Source organism: Hermetia illucens, chromosome 6 (genome assembly GCF_905115235.1).
Source record: "Hermetia illucens chromosome 6, iHerIll2.2.curated.20191125, whole genome shotgun sequence".
NCBI lineage: Eukaryota > Metazoa > Arthropoda > Insecta > Diptera > Stratiomyidae > Hermetia > Hermetia illucens.
In genome coordinates, this window is record NC_051854.1 from 39,542,255 (window position 1) to 39,558,188 (window position 15,934).

The 15,934-nt window shown below is 37.5% G+C and overlaps 1 protein-coding gene and 1 long non-coding RNA gene across 13 annotated transcripts in view; one reads left to right on the forward strand and one right to left on the reverse strand.

Annotated features, from left to right (window-relative positions):
• Positions 1-1,376: 1,376 nt before the first annotated feature.
• Positions 1,377-15,934, reverse strand: part of LOC119658882 (RIMS-binding protein 2) — a 307,235-nt gene continuing 292,677 nt past the window's right edge. For 9 of the 10 annotated variants that reach the window (XM_038066659.1, XM_038066667.1, XM_038066666.1 and 6 more), the window contains one exon: positions 1,377-4,305. In XM_038066659.1, the coding sequence (XP_037922587.1) occupies positions 3,709-4,305 (597 nt within the window). In that variant the 3' untranslated portion in view covers positions 1,377-3,708. The remainder of the gene's footprint in view (positions 4,306-15,934) is intronic. The other variant, XM_038066665.1, reaches the window with a different exon arrangement.
• On the forward strand, positions 9,575-10,871 carry LOC119658883. Of its 3 annotated transcripts, none has more exons than XR_005250297.1 (3): positions 9,575-9,660; positions 9,991-10,117; positions 10,208-10,871. It is a non-coding gene; the product is annotated as an uncharacterized LOC119658883 (long non-coding RNA). The 3 variants fall into 3 exon arrangements; XR_005250296.1 differs by having other exon boundaries at positions 9,628-9,726; positions 10,208-10,856; XR_005250295.1 differs by lacking the exon at positions 9,575-9,660 and adding an exon at positions 9,674-9,754 and having other exon boundaries at positions 10,208-10,856.

Consider the following 15,934-nt stretch of genomic DNA (forward strand, 5'->3'; position numbering starts at 1 on the left):
ATTTCGCGTCACCGGAATCTACCCCTTTAATCCGCAGATTTTTTCTGACGCAGATTTTTCAGCAGAAGCTCAAGTTTATAACGATGAAAACACTTCCGAAAACCGCCCAGGGAGCAACACACAGGAAAATTTGACTGCATCGCAAAGAGATGAGTTGTTGCATCATCAGTTAAACATCATAGTTTCACCAGAAATTATTCAACCAATACCAAAACCTAAAAATAAAACTTCGAATCGAGGGCGAAAACGTACCACACCAAAAGTACTCACTTCTTCTGCATATAGAACACACCTGGCAGGTACATCAAGTGCTTCAGATGGAAATCAGAATCCTGACAATATCCAAAGTCGTAGCCGTGGAGGGAAAACCACTGTCTCAGATGAAAATCATTTAGACACACAATCCGACAGCTTCGACGAAGGACCTTCAAATGATAAAATACCAACGAGCTTAGATGCAGAATGCTTATTTTGTGATGCAAGGTATTCAAATGACCAACAAGGGGAGGAGTGGATTCAATGCCAGGGATGCAATTTATGGGCTCATTGCGTTTGTGCGGGAAACGAAGGAGATTGTTATATTTGCGATTTTTGCCGATAACTTTATTTTATATGTATTTTATCTTGATTTCGTTTTTATTATGTTCATTATTATTTTTTTATTAATGGATTTACTTAATTTTAAGAAAAGAAGGTAATTTATTGTTTATTTTTTACTTAATTGTTAAGTTTTGGAGAATATTTTTTAAAGAATTTTTCATACTTCCAATATGGCCCCCTGGGTGACATATTACCCACACTTTACATCAAAACCAAAATTTTGGATACGTCGAAATATACGATTTTGTTAAAAATATATGGAATTTTATCATGTTTTTTCCTTACGAATCAATGACCAGGAGAATATTGAAATGCATAGCACATGAAACTTGACATGCCGATCTTAATTTTTCTTTTCATGCTCGAAAAACAAAAGGGGGGGCCACATTTAGACCTTCTCCTCTATTCAATCCCGGAAGTAGCATTTGGAGAATAATAACGTTAATCTATTAGAAATATTTAAAGCTTAATAGATGGACTGAATATGCAAAGAGAGGGAACTTTAACAGACCAAAACACTTTACTTCTTTGCTATTTTTGGTTGAAGTTTCCTTTAGTTTGCATTGGTCAAATTGGTTCTTGATCAAATTGGTATTTGATTTATTATTTTAGTGTTGAGCTTGTGGGTTTCGATGATGTTTTTTTTTTTAAATTAGTTACAAAACCAGTATATTTTAATTGAAGTAATAAAAACTTGTTGTTTCTTTTTCGTTGGTGTGGGTATTTATTCTTGCAAATACCGATATTTCGGGAACCACTTGTTCCCTTCATCAGTGCTAACAACTTGTGTTTCGGGAACCACTTGTTCCCTTCATCAGTGTTAACAACTTGTTACTTCAATCATTTAATCGTTGGAAACACCGCATAATTTCACTCTGACAGTATATTTTTCCAAGTCTCAATATTTCGGGAGCCATTTGTTCCCTTCCTTAGTTCTTACAATTTAGATTAAGCATTAATGAAGAGAACAACTGACTCACGAAATATCGATAGCTACAAAAATATTCCGGTTTCGTCCCTAATTTAAAAACCCATTTGTTTTTTTAGACCTTGCTATTAAATAATATTAAATAAAAAAGTTAAATAAATAAAATATTAAATATCCTCGTTAAACGTTGTCGCTTGTTGCCTGTTTCTTGGAAATATTATAGATAAAAAGTTAAAGTAATATATCGTTCTTGGTAATTACAGCTACCGGACGCAGAACGAGATTCATTAATAATAACATAAATTTAAAATTAATTATAATAAATAGAAGTATAGGATTATAATGTAAAATATAATTTTAGAATTAATTCATTTGGTTATTAATAATGACTTCATTTGTGTAAAACCCAAACTTGGGCTTAAATTGGAAAAATCTTCTAATAATTGAGAGAAATAAATTTTCATACTTCCAGATCCTGAATTCCACGATGTTTCACAAACTCCTATAAAGGTATTGATTTATGTAATCCCATGATGTAATCCATCTGGTGTTTTTAAATAATACTTTAAATAGTATTACCTCGTCCATTGGCAATATTTATAACAATATTCACTTCAATATAAAGCAATTTTTGAGACAGATATGGTAAAGATACAACAAAAAATATTCGTAGTGTAACCGTTACATTATTATAAAGAAACTTTCAAAATTTCAATTCCCCGTTTATTTCATAAATATAATATCCTTAATTCAAACAGTCAGAATTGAACTATAGAAATCATGCCAATGTGAATTCAGAAGTGAACTTAAAATATAAAAATATTGATGTCATGAATAGAAAGATGGATGAGGAATTTTGTTAATTTCTGTTTTGTCTTAAATATTATTGCATAGATATCGTTTTTTTTATACAGAGGATTTTCCCACTAACGATTTCCCGTTAAATCATTTCATTTATTTCAATGCATTTATTCAATTTATTATTATTATTTTTTGTTTAATTTTAACAATTGGTTGTAACCTACATAGATATTTACAACAGTGTGTATGCATTTTTTTCAGCTTTTATTTTATTACTATTAATCTTTTTTTTTCCTTCTATGATTATTGAAAATCTTAATTAATTTGTGTATATATGTAAGTGTATGTTTTCGCATTGTAGGTGTGAATGAATGTATGTTTTTGCAATAGAGTGTATAGAGATTAAATTCTTTGTTGAATAACTTATGAAAAGTTATTTGTAGCAGTTCAAGTTTGTAGTTTTAACTGTTTTATATATAAATAAACATTAGTAAAATAGAAAGAAGGGAATATACATACAACATGTATTATTAATGATTATTATCATTGACAATATTTATTTAAACATTTGTATAATTTCAATTTGTCTTTGTTGTTTTTGTTGTTATTGGATTTTTGATTATGTGTTTATTTTTTACCGTTTCATGTATTTGTTATTGTTTGAGTTGATTTTTTTTTTATTAATTTAACTACATAGATACATCGTACTTGTTTTGTATTTGTTCAATTTTGGTTACGATTACAGTACGGTTTTCTTGATCGGATTGTTTTTTGTCGTATTTCTATAGTTTATAATATTATTGTTTCATTTTTGTTCATATGGTAACTATTAACAATTTGGTAATGATAATTTTCCACTGTTGTTTGTTTGTTGTTTATTTAAACATTTATATATGTATTTTTCCTTTTTTTTTGGTTTAGTTTAAGTTTAGGTGTATCAATCGCTTTTGAAATGATCAGTTTTAAGATGCTTAGTGGCATTTTTAAAGAGTTTTAGCTATCATTCGCACGTTTTGACTGTTGTTTTTATTATTTATTAACTTTATTTGAACGAGGGAGTGGTTCCTTGTGCTAGAGATACGTGTATATTTTTCTTCATTTATCATATCTTTTTAATATAAGTACGAGGAAAATTTACTTTATTTAATATTAGAATTGGGCAACGCCAACAGCAGAAAACATGTGCGTAACAAAAATAAATTAACGATATCATTTACAATATTTATTATCTGTTGATTTAAAAATTATCTTACTATTATTGTTTCATTAGCATTATGGAATTCGTAATAACAAATTACTTTAAACGATTTGCTGATAGTTTTATTGTTGATTTTAAGATTAAGTAATAATAAATTTATTGGTGGGCTACGTGGCCAGGGTTATTTGCCACCTAGGCCGAATTTCATAAAAATTAATTCTTTGCCTTTCGATAGAATATCACCACCGGGAGCTGTGATTTCATTGATTTTCTGCATTAAATTAGGTCCTTGTCCTGGTTGTTGTTGCTGTTGTTGCTGTTGTTGTTGCTGTTGCCCACCGCCAAAAATACCACCACCCATCATTGGTTGTTGCTGTTGTTGATTCATTGGTTGTAATCCTGGTTGAGGGACAACTTGAGGCACACCTTTCTGTGGTTGTTTGCTTCCAAATAATCCACTAGAAGCGGCTTGTGTTGCACCTGAAAAAAGACTAGTTGCACCGGATAGAAGGCCACCGGAAGATTGTTGAGTAGTTGTCGGGGGTGGTTGTTGGCTTTGTTGTTGTAAATGTTGTTGCTGTTGTTGTTGCTGTTGCATTCCTTGTTGCATCATTCCTTGTTGCATCATTCCTTGTTGATTCATCCCTTGTTGCATCATTCCTTGTTGCATTGGTCCTTGTTGCATCATTCCTTGCTGTGAATGCTGCTGTTGTTGCATTCCCATGTTACCACCTATCCCGATCCCGCGACCGATCATCCCGCCTTTCCCCTGCATCCCCTAAAAATTCGCACAGCGATTTGTTAGTCTGAATAACCCACCAACCCACTCAAGGTTTACTTATTTTTGTATAAAAATGAAGATGCTCTTTGATATCACAGATGCCTAAAATGGGTCTTTCGAATTATTTTCAATTAACTCTTATGGTGCAATATGATTTTCAATGAAAAAAATTTCAAAGTGTATACATATGAATTATATCCAGATACCATGCTTCTCTTAGAAAAATAAAAAAGTTTGTTTTTTTTTAAAATTTTCCTATGAATATATATATAATACAGTAGAATGCCGATAATTTGTATGGTTAAGGGCTAACTATTCTCACCGATAGTCAAGCAGCGATCAAGGCACTTAGGTTCAACCAGGTGAATTCTAAACTGGTATGGGAATGCGTTGAGAGACTGAATACACTCGGCTCGCCCAACAAGGTCTGGATACTTTGGGTTCCAGGCCATGCTGGGTTGGAAGGCAATGAGGCAGCGGATGAACTTGCCAAGAAGGGAGCAGGGATGCCTTAACACGGGTCAGAGCCCTTCTGTGGAATCGGAAACGGTTTCATGGCTATGAATCTAAGAAACGAAGAGAAACAGTTGAGGGAACTATATTGGGCGGGCCTACCAGGGATGGAGCAGTCAAGGGTGCTTATTGGGGGATACGAACCCATGCGTACAAACGATTGCTTAAACCTCACCAAAAAAAGCTCCGAATCATAGTGGGAATTCTCACTGGTCATTGTCGGCTGAACTATCACCTAGAGAAGCTAGGGATATCTACGGACACTGCCTGCAGGTTTTGTGAGGAGGAGGACGAAACCTCTATGCATGTCCTGGGACAGTGTCCGGCACTTGTGCAAAGTAGGTCGATGCATCTGGGAGAACACTTAATACCAGATGCAAAGCTGAAAGAACTGCAAGTAGGGAACGGAAAGTGGAAGTGGGGAACATACTAAAGTTCCTAACGGTTACAGGCCTGCTTGAGATACTATGATCAACAGGTACACTATAACCAATAAAAGGGGCACAATAGTTCTTCAAGGACGCGGTGCGACTTTCCCTTAACAGAATAATAATAATGGTTAAGGGACTGACGATTTGATACGAAATATCGGGATTACCAATTCGGGAGTCCAAAACAAAGAAAATTAACCCTTGGGACTGGCAAATTTGTACAAATTAGATGAAAATACGAATAATCGATGTACGAATTATCGGGATTCCACTGTAGTTTGTTCTGAGTATAAGGAAACGTTTCGGATCACAGATCAATGATATAAATATCTTACTGGAAACCAGATATGATTGGTATTGAAAATGTAAACCTGAGCTGCGGAGCGCAGTATGTGATTTCAAGGTTATTTTTCAATTTATAAAAAATATGCCAATATTTGTTCCAATTAATTAAAATTTACGGCAACTGTTCCTTTGATTAATTAATACATTTGTGAATGAGAATATATGAAGCAGGAACTCAGAAATTCGAATACAGAAAACTTACTTTCTTTTGTTTGGATCAAAACCCTTTACAGTTCATTAATCAGGATAAATAATAACCTTGATAATATCCTTTAAATGGTCCACAGTATGTCAACCATGCATGAATGTCATGGTTGTCGGTTTGGTGAAATATGTTTCATTAATGCAAATAGGAAGGGTGCGATGATCCATTGGACTCAGAACCTTGGTTTTCTTTTGGAATTTGTAGGAAATCCGACTCGGCTTATCTAATTCTCCAAATCGAGAGTAATTTGCCCAAACCCCTTGACTCGGTGAGGGACCAAGTAAATGTGACCAGCGTAGATGAGGTATTTGAGGAAAGATATCATAATATATTGAGGTCGTCCATCCGTAATAACGCATAGGTGGAATTAAGGTTCGGTAGGTTTAATATGAGCATAAACCCAAGGTTTTTTTTCGGGAACGGATTTATTTGGGAACCACAATCAGTGAACCGCTGTGAGTATCACATAAAATCCAACTCTAACGGAAAGCAAGGTTTCTTGAGAAGAGATATTCATTCAAGTTAACATGTCTAGCTGGGTTCGGTCGTCAGAAGGCTTTGCATATCTTGTCAGTCAAGTCATCCTAGAAAGATAACGTTCGAGGCCTAATCCCCACCATGCTGCCTTCAACCTGACAGCACTATGCAGGTGAAAATTCTTCTATTACCAGAAGTTCCTGTAGGCGTAACTCTTTTAGCAGAATATAAAAACTATCACGCCATTTTAGCACGAATCTCCATTCACCATTATGCCACCAATGTCTAGACTTCTGCCTCGCTGGGATATCTTTCTTCAGGGATTATCATTATGGTCACTAACGAATCGTCTATAATCTTCCATCCTTTGATTTCCTCAGTATTTTTTATAAAATGGAACATTAACTTATAACCCAGGCCAAGCTCATCACCATCAATTACAGCATAGGAATAGTACTTTGAAGAGGCATTTTGGTAACTCTTTCTTCGCTGACCAACTTTTTTTCGCTTATCAGGCCTATTGAGAGCCGAAACAACGGTGGTTTGATACGCTGGATGGGGATTTAAAAGCCTTGATATTGCATCCAGATCAGGCATTTGATAGAGCCAAATGGTGAAACCTATCACGATGAGCCAACCCCGCTTGTGAATAGGACAAAGGCTGAAGAAAAAGAAGAATGAGAGCCGAGTAGAAAGGGTCCGATTTCGGCCGGCTCGTAGTTTTCTCGGGAGCGCAGAATAAAAATTTGAATGAACAAAAGGATAATAAGATGGCCAGCACAATTTTTTACCCCGAGTTATTCCGTATAATTTTCACTAGGGGCCTGGATTTTCCCTTTGCGGTCCTACATATCAGGGAGGTCAGAGCGCTAGTTAACTACCCTATTCTCTGTTGGAAAATTATCACATATATTATCAATAACTCAAATACCCCGAGAGCCTTAAAACGTGTAGACATCTGGCGAAACTTTAAGAAAATATTATACTAGTCTCACTGCACCATCAATCCTCTTCTCTAAATATGCATTTGGAATAATAAAATAATGTCACAGGACTACTAGTATCTATTTTTGGGCCATAAGTTTATTTCACAAAGAAAGGAGGTAGCAAGGTTGAATGGCTTAACTCAAGATGCCCTTATAGGCTGACTTTACAGGATCAGTATTTCATCAGTCTGCCATAAGTCAATCCATCAAAAATGGACTAATGAAATGACTGATAGACTGACGGGCTGACAAGACAATAAAAAACCATTTTTATTGCGTGCATTTAAAGATACGAACCACTCGGAAGTCATGTTTCTATTAACAACACAATGACAACTGCACTACACTCAAGTTATCATCAGTCCAGCCAGTCTGACAGATTTTATTTAAAAATTTAAATTTCCATCAGTCCATCAGTCATTGCCATGAAAATACACTAGATGATCAGTTTGCCATAATTTTGTCATTCCGACTAACGCCAGACACAGTCCAATTTTCATATATCCAAATAGACCACCTCGTGGGCCGCAACAAAGGGTCTTGATCATATGGGAATGACCCCTGCCTTAAGTGTTTAAACACATAATTTTGACTTTGAACTTGAGAGGTGGTGGTTGGGTCTAAGCGATAAAGATCTGTTTCTGTTGTTGTTGAGGTGCATCCAAATCATGAACTGACGAACTAAACGTTTTTTTAAATAACAAAGAGGCACTCATTTGACAGGTTGCGGATGTAATTCCACAAGTGCTTTTGAAAAACCTGGTTGTCACTTAGAAGGTGGAAATAAGTTTTTATTTTGGATAGATTTGTCTTAGAAAAAATTTTGGAAATCATGATTGAAATTGATATTTTATTCGAATCCATACCAATTGTTTTTATTTATTTTATTTTTGGAAGAGAATTAGTTACCAAATTATCATATTTTTTATAATATAAAGCAATCGGATATAATTGATATTGCTAATGTATACACTTATTATCATGAATAATAATAATTTTTATCTATTTATTCTGGTGATAATTCCAAGGAAGTTGTTATTTAATAAAATTACTATCCTGAGATATGAGTAAATATTGGTCTCGAATAATATTTTTATAGAATTAATAAATATGAGGCTTATTCTTGTATATGAAATAAAAGTCATGGTTTGGATGGATAGCAATTTATAACAAAGCTCTTCGAGTTATATTGAAGAGTAATTTATTAGTCAATATTCCAAAATTAAATTTAATAGAATTAAAAAACCATTTTATTTTCATTCAGGGCGGTTCCTTTTTAGAAGGAATTATTTTAGTTGCGCATTTAAGTCAAGAAAAAAAAGGGAATTATTTTAAACAATCAATTCATTTCAAAGTCCTTACAAGATTTCCCTACACAACAATTGATTGGATTTTGAAAAATAATTTCATTGAAATTATAATAATCCATTAATTGGTTGTACAATTGCATCTGTGATTCGCTCAATTTTATCTTACTTAGTTGAGCTATAGCATATTCATTCTTATATCTAGTTTTAGTCTAATTAATGAGAAATGAATTATCATTAAAACTAACCGACTGAACTGTATTCAAAACAGAAAAAATATAAAAAAAATGAGGAATTTTAAAGGATAAGAAAGGAAAATAATAAGCGGTTATTATGTTTTACCTAAAATTCAACAGCTGTGTGTTTTTGAATGTAATAAATTCAGTATCACGGTTTAGGGGAAGGGTGTAACAAAGTAATGATGACGTCGAGTTCAATAACATTCGTAGATTGAATGATTTGAACCTAAGCGTTTTGCTGATTCGTTTGCGATTTGTTGTTGGAGTCAGTCTGAATTGTATTTTCTGTTTAATTTTATGCAACTTTGAGCCAAGCCAATAAGTGTTTTTTTTACTACTATACATTAGGCTATGCTTTCGAATTCAGTGAAAATGCAAGGATTTTATATTAATTCTACAATTATTTCCAATTTTTTCGAATAATGTTAGGATAATTAATAATTTACTTATTTTATTTAATTTATTTTTTATTTAATTTAATAATTTTTTTTTACTAATTTTCTCACAAATTCATTGAACTCAAAGCTCTCTCTTCAACTTTTCAACCATTCAGTTTACTATACAAAACACTTTCGGTAGCTACACTAACTATTGTTCATAGAAAAAGATAAGGAAGGAGAGAACTAAATGAAAAAATACTAATTATGGTTAGAAGGGAAAATAGAATGCTGTTTAAGTTTGTTTTTACAATACAGACAAGAGTGTATAGAAATAAACAGAGAGACCCATTCAAAGGCATGCAAAACTCAATTCCGATGGAGCAGTTGCAGTTATAGTTGCAGTTGTCTATCAATTAGTACTTTTTTCGTCGAAGGTTTGGTTTATTTTGCCTTCTAAAAAGCAACTGTGGTTAGTAATGCTTTTCAAGCTGAGTCATATTTTACAATTTCGGGGTCAAACTACAAGATGCAATAGGTTAACTACATGAAACTACTTTCGGAGAGTCTGTCTGATTTTAAGCAAATTATGGTCAATTTTATTTATTTTATTTTATTCAGAAGATTTAATACATAATCCCAAATTATTTCAAAAATATCTTGATTCAAAAATATACTGAATCATTCAGGAAAATTAGCCATACTTTGCTTGAAAATTTTCTGAATTTTTGATGCAATGAACTACATCCCTGCCCAAAATCTAATTTAACTTTTTTTTAATTTTTTTAATTTCGTAATATAGCTCTGAGGTTTCATGATTACGATCTTTTCCAAAAATAAATGTTTTGTGAATTATGAGTTGAAAACTAAAGTACGAGTATTTATTAAAAGATAAATGTGATGCATCGTGTATCGTGAGCTGTATAAAGGTGAATTGAAGAAAAATTCAAATAATGACAAATATTGATAATTGATTTAATTAAAGTACATATCGTGTAATATTTCTAATGTATTTTCAGATAAAGTTTCGGAGACTAGCAACAATGTAGAATAATTTGAGAAAAGATCTTCAAAAAAAAAAACAAATGCACAAATCTTTCCTGGGGATAGGGTTTGCGCTATATGTTATGAGAAATATGTAGGACTTTATATATGTGCATGTATATTTCCAAGTTCCTTTCCTTACGTTATCAAAACGGCTTGGGCCTAGTTCCAAATATACTTGACGAATTTGTAGAAACTGCATTCAAATATTATAATAGTTGAGGAAGAGAAGGTGACTTTTCCAATTATTTCAGAAATACGTAGTAAACGCGCATAATATAATGGGATCCATTTACGATATAGTGTTAAAACTTGCAGATCTGTGGTTGCCGTGTTGGTGGTCGGTGAAAGAAACAAGTGTGTTTGGAGAGTTTTGTAATGAATGTAAACCAAATCACCACAGCATGGGCAAATGGATATCTGTTTTTTGACAATTTATTGACGAAAAATATTAAACAAGATGGAATCTTGGTGCTTCAGGTAGGAAATGTTTTGTATATATCTTATGTAAGAAGTATGGATAAAAGGTTGTTTGGCTAATCAGCGCTTTATTTCATATTTGGTAACGTAATTGTTATATCAGCAATGCTTGAAATGAAATTGACATCTTTTAATTAATAAACTATATTTTGAGTTAAATACAATTAAAACAATAAATAGCAGGACAACTCTCCGCTCAGTCCCGACTCCTTTCTAGCACTGACACCGCTGTCAAAACATTGTTTTTTGATATTATGGCCACCACGATTCACACTTGCGTGCGTCCGACACGAAAGTTGCTCGCTCCACCACAACACTCTACCCCCACCTGAAATCAAAGGGGGTTTCGATCAGGAACGAGACGTATGGCTCCCTCAACTTGGCTGCTGCAAGTCAAAATGGGCGTGCAGGCATCTCCTCCTGATTGCGCTTTATTGTTGGACGAAGGGCTTTAGTCGCACCAAGGGGATCTGTTTGACCGTGCCCTCGACATTGAGGTAATAATGGTGTTGGGGTCCTCATAAGGTGGCTTCAGCGGCCTCCGAGGGGTGTCCGTCCCATTAATTGGTTGTACAATTACATCTTCGATTTGCTCAATTTTGTTCCTACTTATTCGAGCTAGGCCTCGCTCGAGTACTTCGAAGGGCTTCTGTAAGATGGTTGTAGCGGCCTTCGAGGGACGTCCGTCCTAATTAGGACATGCGTACAGGATTCGAGATCCCGGGCTTCTTAGCCACGGTTTTCGTGCGGTGAGCAGACGTAACAGACCAATAGCGATGAGTCCCGAGCTGATGTCGAGAACAGGGTCGCTGGGGAGTCTCAGGTTTTGCCTGAATACCAGCTCTTCGGGACTTACAGCAAATTCTTCTTGGCTGGCTGTCCGGAGGTCAAGTAGGACTGACCTGCGATCAAAAAGGGTCGTCTTGAGCCATTCTAGCGGGCTTCAGGGTCCTGCGCCACCTTTTGAGCATCCGATTGGATGGTGGCATTTGAAACCGAGAAGTTTGCCCAACTCCGAGAAAAGGGAGGACTCAAACTACATTCGGAGTCGGAGATAATAATTATTGGCACACCAAAACTTGGTGAGAGAGGTAGAGGTATCGCTTCAGGCCACCGTGTGAACCTGTCGATGACTGTGAGGTAATACCTGAAACCATGCGAGTCTCGCAAAAGGCCAATAATGTCGAAGTGAATTATGTGGAAATGCTTGGTGGATCCAGGGAAAACATATACATATTTTCTCACATGCTTTGTAGTCTTGCACTTTTGGCATGCGATGCATGCGGCCAGAAATACTTTACGGTAGCTAACCGATTCGTTGTTCGAATGACTGGCTACCCCAGATCGTGGACGCCGCGAAATATCTCCTTTCGGAAATCGGCCGGAATATATGCCTTGGTCCTTTGTCTGAGGTCTCGCAGTATAAATTAGATGTTGAGCCGAAGATAGGAAACTCCTTTAATGTGTATTTAGAGTTGATCTTCAAGCTCTGAAGAACAGCATCGTCCTTCAGCGCCTCGGCTATCGCTGGAAAATTGACGGTGGCGGGGACCTTGACTTTATCAACACATGACAAAGCGTCAGCAACCGCGGTATCTTTTCCTGTCGGAAGTGAACTGGCTGATGAAGCTTAAGTGCCAAAATAGGCGAGGAGACGGTTTGTCGGGCTTTTTTTAAAGTAAAAGTAAGAGGCTTATGGTCCGTGGATAATATGCGTGTCCTAGGTACGTCGCCAATAACTCATGACCATAGGTACGTAGTTCAGTTGAGTGGGATTCAGCTGTTTAGAGAAGAAGCTCAACGGTTGCCAGATTTGGTTCATTTGAGGCATCGACGAATACTGCTAGAAGTGCGTTTTGCTGAGGGAATGCTAGAAATGTAATATCCACCAGTTGTTGCTTGGTGATCTCAAACGCTTGGACAGTCCCTGGTAACCAGACAATCAGACAAGAGTCTTTCGTTTTCTGCCCAGACATGTAGGCGTTAAGAATCGACGGATTTTGGGCGGCCTTGGGCAAGGAATCGCGATAGAAGTTTAACATGCTCAAGAACCTTCTCAGAACCTTAACAGTTTTTGGAAGCAGGAAGCTCAAAATCGCTTGCACCTTGGCTGGGTCCGGTGGGATGCCTTCAGAGGTAATCAGGTTGTCGAGGAATCTCACTTTTCAACGTTGAAAATTAGACCGACCTGAAGGAGTCGTTGAAAAATACACTCGAGATGTTCTAAATTCTCGGACTCAGAGAAATAAGCGACTAGAACGTCACCCAAATATACGAAACAGAAGTGGAGGTTTCGAAGCACAGTGTGGATGAATCTCTGAAAGGTTTGCGCCGCGTTGCACAGTCCTAGTGAACTCGAAGTGCCCGAAAGGTGTGCATATTGCTGTCTTGAGAGTATCTTCGGGAGCTACAGGGATTGGATGGTATGCTTTGACTAAGTCCAATGTCGAGAACATACGGCAGTTTGCGATAGAGTGGGCAAAATCGTGGTTGAGTGCGATGGGATATCGGTCTGGAATTGTCTGAGCATTTATATATCTGCAGTCGCCACAAAATCTCCAAATTAAACTTCACCATTGGATTTAGGGACCAATGGAAGTTGCGGAGACCTACGACTGTCTGCAGGTCTGCAAAAACTTTCTTCTTCGAACTCTTTGCGTGCAATTGTGAGCTTTTGCGGTGGAAATGGACGCACGTTAGAGCAAAATTGGAAGCTAGAACTGTTGGCGTGGTGCTTAATATCATATCTAACAGGCTCAGAGAGACTACGATCGGTAGTTAAGTTGTGGTATTTTTGAAGAAGTGTTCGAACACGTGCGTCGGCAACATCTTCAAAAACGATGGAGAGAGCGCTGGGTGAGCTTTCATCAGTGCTAGCAAGCCAAGGGGTTATTCTCACGATTACCCGCGCAGCCGGGTTTAACACAGTGCGATGGGCGAACGCCACTACTCGCAAAGCTCCCCATCTCTCCACTTGGGCAAGGGACTTTAAATTCATCCAAGGGCATCAGCCCATACCTCCGCACCATAGAGCAAGAATCACTGCGCTGCATTCATAACATGGTAGATATACGGCCGTCAACATTTGCCATTAGTCGAGTTAAGGCTCAAACTCTAGCCGCAGCCTTGGCTGCTGTTGTTTTAATTCCTTCGGAGAAGGTCATCTTCGAGTTTAGCGCTAAATCGTTGATTTGAACTCTATAGTCAACTCGTCGCTCAATATGGTATGCAGAGTTGGGATTCTTTTTCAGGTCAAGATGATTACTCCGAGTTTCTCCAGAGCAAGGCTGAAACCATCAGCAGGTATCCATCCGCTTACCTGTTGCATCAATATACCAAATTTTTTCTGCGCCTGTTCAACAGTTCTTATATTCCACCTAATGAAACTAACGGGCATGGTTATGCATTAAAATACGACCTACTTGCAAAGTGCGAATTGACACAATTGATGTACTATATCCAAACCATACCAAAGAGGTTTCAGTCCAGGCAAATCAGCAACAGATCAGATTTTCTCTCTGCGGCAAGCGATGGAAAAACTGTTGGAATATGGACAACAGTTGCATCATCTATTCATCGACTTTAAAGCCGCCTATGATAGCATAGCCAGGGTAGAACACACGACAGAGTACACGACCATGAGAGAATTCGGTATCCCGACGGAATTAATAAGACTGACTAGGCTGACCGTGAACAATGTGCAAGGCCAGATAAAAGCAGCAGGATCACTCTGAAAACCATTCGACATCAACAACGGTCTACGACAAGGGGATACCCCATCATACGTCCTCTTTAACCTGGCCCTCGAGAAAGTGATCCGTGATGCGGTAAATCCAAGAGGTACGATCCTCTTTAAGTCTACCCAACTACTCGCCTATGCTGACGATATCGACATCATGGGAAGAACCACCCGAGGCGTACAAACTGCCTTCATCCAGATCGAGCAGGCGGCAAGAGGGGCGAAATCTTGAGCTGCACATCAATGAAGGCAAGACAAAATATATGGTGGCAACGTCAGCACCGAAAACAAACCAGTCAACAACATCAAACCGCACTGGTCAAACAGGAAGAATAAGGATAGGAGAATACAACTTTGAGACCGTTGACAATTTCTCCTATCTAGGGTCGAAAATCAGAATCGATAACAGCTACGATGAGGAAATCCGCGCACGGTTGTTGTCAGCCAACAGAGCCTATTTCAGCTTACAAAAACTGTTCCGCTCGAAACGTCTCACCATAGGGTCAAAGCTCTTACTGTACAAGACAATGATCTTGCCAGTCCTCATGTATTCCTCGGAGACTTGGGTTCTTAGCAAGAAGAATTGCAAACTCTTAGCCGCGTTCGAGAGAAGAATCCTAAGAAGTATTCTTGGCCCCTTACATGAGAATGGGCGATTGGGTAAGTAGGGCAACTATGACGTTTTGCCTCTCTCCGTTAATCTGGTATTGTAAGATGACAGTAACGAGGTCCTAGAAAAAACTGTCTCAGCACAACCGTGTCTAACAGTTTTGACATCAGGACACAAGCTGTCGGTCTTATGAATATTTCACCGTAAAGTTGGAGGTGCAGCGGTGTCCATGTCCTCATCCATAGGAAGACCTTATCTCTGCACGCCGAGCATTCTTCTATTTTCCAGCTTCTCTGGTATGCAGTGCCCAGTTTGCGTAGATCCGATCCCATAATCTGGCTTCCAGATTGTTGACGTCCTACACTTTTCTTCCTCCGCTTGTTCCGTAAAAGGTGTAGATGTGTAGTAGGTAAGTGACCAACAGGTATTCAACCTAGTGTGTAGTCCCTTCGCCAGTACGAGACCTCATATGAGGGTTGACCACTAAATACACTATCTCCCGTGCCCAGACCCATCGTGGGGAAGCGCACCAAATGTGCTGCAATTTGTCCCTAAGTACTTCAGACTAGTTCGAAGGTCAAGTTTAAACTCTCCACATTTATAAATTTGTCCCTCCTGGCATTTATGAGCTTTACCCTCCAGTGTTTGAAGTAAACGCCCAGATTCGGTTCACCCAGCGTGCCTCTGATCGCCAGAACCCAAGGCTGGGATTACCTACCGGAACCACTCTATTTTAGCTTCGCCTAGGCTCCAACATTTATTTTTAAATGGGCACTCCCGGAGAATGTAAATTGACTTTCTGACATTTTACCATCTTTGGAGGAAACTCCCAGGGCAGTGGTCAGAAGTGTGGCTGTAGCTACTCGCCTTCGC